This window comes from Pelecanus crispus, chromosome 14 (genome assembly GCF_030463565.1).
Source record: "Pelecanus crispus isolate bPelCri1 chromosome 14, bPelCri1.pri, whole genome shotgun sequence".
NCBI classification, from domain to species: Eukaryota; Metazoa; Chordata; class Aves; order Pelecaniformes; family Pelecanidae; genus Pelecanus; species Pelecanus crispus.
The window spans coordinates 3,315,969-3,319,988 of record NC_134656.1 but is presented as its reverse complement, the minus strand read 5'-3'; the positions used below and the strand labels follow the sequence as shown (position 1 = coordinate 3,319,988).

General features: G+C 55.8%; 1 protein-coding gene across 1 annotated transcript; it reads right to left on the bottom strand.

Moving 5' to 3' along the window:
• Positions 1-2,325: 2,325 nt before the first annotated feature.
• Positions 2,326-3,018, bottom strand: BHLHE23 (basic helix-loop-helix family member e23). Its single transcript, XM_075721330.1, has one exon. It carries the CDS (start codon positions 3,016-3,018, stop codon positions 2,326-2,328), a length of 693 nt encoding a protein of 230 aa, XP_075577445.1.
• Between the last annotated feature and the right edge of the window lie 1,002 nt (positions 3,019-4,020).

Sequence of the window (4,020 nt, the reverse complement as noted above, 5' to 3'; positions counted from 1 at the left end):
ATTAGTGAGCCATGGTTTTTTGCCATAATTATTTGAGAAAGAAGGAATTATAAATTCCATTCTTATTAGTGTCTTTAACCAAACCAAACTCCTATTTAATATTTAGCTGTTAAATACTTTATCCTCCAACTATTGTAGTTTTGGTGAAAAATGAACATTTAAACTAATCTCCATTTAAGTATTCCCAACTGCTCAATCTTCTATAATTTTAACCAGAAGTAATAAACATTTACCTAAAAATCATGATTCTCCATAAAACTGACCTTTTTTTCAAAATATTATCTAGCAACAACTCTGCAAAATTTTAAATGACCTTTGCTGATTTGCAGTTTCCAGTCATTTTTGCTTCAGTAGTGGTTTTGGTCGGCTTTTGCTTCATCAGATGCCTTTTAAGAGTATTTTCAAGATTTTCCTTTATGGAAAAAGGTACAAGAGATAAACTGTTCCGTAAAACTATTCTGTAAAAAAAGAAGAAATGAAGATATAAAAATGGAAATGAGCAGGAACCAGTTTTAAACATATGTCTTTATGAATGAAGCTTAATCACACACTTCATTTTCCAAACACAAAGCGCCTTTTGGAATTGTATTAATTAAAATTAAGTGCCATAGACAAGCGGCTTTAGAGGGATGGCAGTCCTTTTCAAATTAGCATAACACTAGCGACAGGCATGGAAATTGGTTTAATAACCCTAAATAGTTACACCCCACTCCTAACGCAAATGGCCACGGACAGCTCGAGCCCCTCGGGCTGCGACTGTACCAGTTTATGTGGTTGCTCTGACATTGGGGGGGTATTCCAATCCGAACAGAAATCACCGACTGCACCTCAATTATTATTGTTATATAATGACTAGTGAAGCATACAAGGCACCAAAGCATTAAACATCATAAACCAGAAAACCCAAAGGAAACCAACACAAGCAACATCAAAAACTCAGCCAGCCAGGGACTCACTTTGTAACTTCTACTAACACAGTCAACGCTTGGCAAGAGATTATTAGTTTAGTCGTGATATTAAATAGCCCAAGCCCCACACACAGGTCTAGGGTCAAGCTGTAGATAGAACAGAAAAACCAAGCCAAAGGGATAAGCAGAGTCTTTAAGCGATTTCCTTCCCTGCCATGTTTTGCATGGGTGTCCTCAGAGCTAAGCTCGATGCTACAATAACCCCTTTTCAGCACAGCATTCTCCAGCAAGTGTCAGAACACACGAGCTAAACCTCTACCTACTTAACTCTAAATGTCAGGCATAAACAACGTTTTTTTGTGTGTGTGCTCACGATTCGTGAGAAACTGGAGAAAAAAAGAAATCCCTGCTGATAAGGTGCTGAATTGTCCACAAGCTTTTTCCAAGTATCCCCATCGTTCACCTAGCGGCACTATGCTGCTCCTCCGCAAAGGACTGCCCCGTCCGTCTCCGCTTTACCTTACTGCAGCGGGGCTTTTGCTTTGGCTGCCAGCTGGCTTTAGAGACATGTAGGACAGAGAAAGTGGTTATTCATGTCTTTTATTTATTATAAATACATATAAATATGTTAAGTGACCTTTTGCTTTGTTTTTCATGATGAGCAGTGACTTTGGAAAATCATCTGGAAAACTTAACCAAGCTGAGAAACAGGCAAAAAGCAAGCATTAGCATACAATCACAGGTTCCTCTCAGTTCAAGAACGTTTTTTAAGAGCAAACAAACAAAAAAAAAAAGCATCTTATTTTGAAGCATCTATTGTTTTAGCAAGAGCACCAAACTTCTCCCCCTCCCACGAGCTGACCAAATGACATTACTTGGATTTGTGGGTGCAGTCCAACCCCAGCTGGCTACAGAGGACACCCCCCCCGGATTCCGAAACCTTGCATGGTTTTGCAGCTGGATTTTGCTTCCTCCCTCCTTTTAAGCTATTTTTAACACAGGTTGATCACACCGAGGAAAACTCACTGAGGCTTCCATTCCCAGATCTCCCTCTCCCTCCCTGTTTTTCTGTAGGTTAGTGTAAGAACTGCTCAGAAACTCTGCAGATCAGCGCAAGCGGCAAAGCAACATTACGCTCAGTCCGCTAACAGGCGGGGAAGGAAATAACTCAACAGATGAGGTTGTGTGCGTGGGGTAACTAAAGTTGAAAGCGGGTGGTTTTGGGGTCCGCGTTAAGCTGCCGAATGTTTCCAAATGGGGTGCGGGGAGGGGGGTATTTGGGAGAAGGGAGCAAAAAAGAAAACCCAGACTTAACTGATGGTAGGAAGCCAGGGCTGATGGTAGCGGAAAGAAAAGTGCAGAGAAAGAAGAAAAAAAAAAAAGGAAGTAAAAGCACAGAGCGCGAAGAAGCCAGGGGTCACGGCTTGTCGGTGCAGTGTTTGCAGAGGGCGGGGGCGGCCCCTGTGAAGGCAGTGCATTTCTCGGCGCAGCCGGGCACGGCCGTGCCGCCGAAGGGGCAACCGGGCGACTGCGGGAAGGGGCCGAGGGCGGCGGGCAGCGCCGTGCCCAGCGCCGGGCCCTGGTTCAGGTAGGCCACCAGCCGCCGCATCTCCTCCAGCGCCTGCGCCTGCATGAGGATGTAGTTCTTGGCCAGGAGCAGCGTGGCGATTTTGGAGAGTTTCCGCACCGAGGGGCTGTGGGCGTAGGGGATGACGGAGCGCAGCCCGTCCAGGGCGTCGTTCAGGTCGTGCATCCGCCGCCGCTCCCGCGCGTTGATGCTGAGGCGCAGCGAGCGCTGCTCCCTGGGCTTCTTGCCCAGCGCTGCCCCCTTCAGCCTGCCCTCCCGCTCCAAGGCCGCGCCGCCCTTCGCCCCCGCCTCGAAGCCGTCCTCCTCCTCGCCGCTCTGCTCGCCGCTGCTCTCCGCCGACTTGCCCAGCGCCCCGGGGTGGAAGTCCGCCCCGCCGCCGCCGCCGCCGCCTCCCCCCCCCGGGTAGGTCCCCCGCGGGCCCTCGGCGCCGCCGCGCACGGCGCCGTAGACGAAAGGCGAGGGGCCGTAGCCCGGGGCCAGCGCCAGGTACGCCTCGCCGCCCAGCGCCTTCAGCTCGGCCATGGCCCGCGCGGGCAGCGCGCTCCGCCGCCTCGGCGCTGAGGAGGCGGCGGCTGAGGAGGAGGAGGAGGAGGCGGAGGCGGCCCCGCCGCTCCCGCGCTGCGCCCGGGCTGGGGGCGGGCAGTGAGCGCCGCGCCCGCCCCGCCGCCCCTTATATCGCGGCGAGGGGCCCGCCGGGACCCCCGCGCCCAATCAGCGGGGCCGCGGCAGCCCGGGGGCGGCGGGCGGGAAGGGGCGCGGAGAGCGGCGCCGGCCCGGCCCTTCCCTGCGTGCCCTTCCCTTCCCGGCCCTTCCCTGCGTGACCGGCTGCTCCCGGCGTGCCCTTCCCTTCCCGGCCCTTCCCTTCGTGCCCTTCCCTTCCCGGCCCTTCCCTTCGTGCCCTTCCCTTCGTGCCCGGCCCTTCCCTGCGTGACCGGCTGCTCCCGGCCCTTCCCTTCGTGCCTTTCCCTTCCCGGCCCTTCCCGGCCCTTCCCTTCCCGGCCCTTCCCGGCCCTTCCCTTCCCGGCCCTTCCCTTCGTGCCCTTCCCTTCCCGGCCCTTCCCTTCCCTTCCCGGCCCTTCCCTTCCCTTCCCTTCCCGGCCCTTCCCTTCCCGGCCCTTCCCTTCGTGCCCGGCCCTTCCCGGCCCTTCCCTTCCCGGCCCTTCCCTTCGTGCCCGGCCCCTCCCGGCCCTTCTCTTCCCGGCCCTTCCCTTCGTGCCCGGCCCTTCCCGGCCCTTCCCTTCCCTTCCCGGCCCTTCCCTTCCCTTCCCGGCCCTTCCCTTCGTGCCCGGCCTCCCTCTCCCCTCGGCCGCCACCGCGGCCCCCGTCTCTGGGGAGACAGCGGGCGCGCCCGGCGGCGCGGTGCCGGGCCCGGCACAGCCGGCAGCCCTCGGCGGGCACCTGGGGATGAGCGGAGGCGCTGGCTCGGGAGCGGCAGGAGGAGACGGCTCTGAAGGGGGAGCGGGGATGAGTCGCCGTGGTCCCTCTCCGGGCTTGTGTCCGCTGGCCGGGACGAGGCAGCGGGGG

Coding starts and splice junctions, on each gene's coding strand:
- BHLHE23 (XM_075721330.1), bottom strand. CDS start 3,018: ATGGCCGAGCTGAAGGCGCTGGGCGGCGAGGCGTACCTGGCGCTGGCC.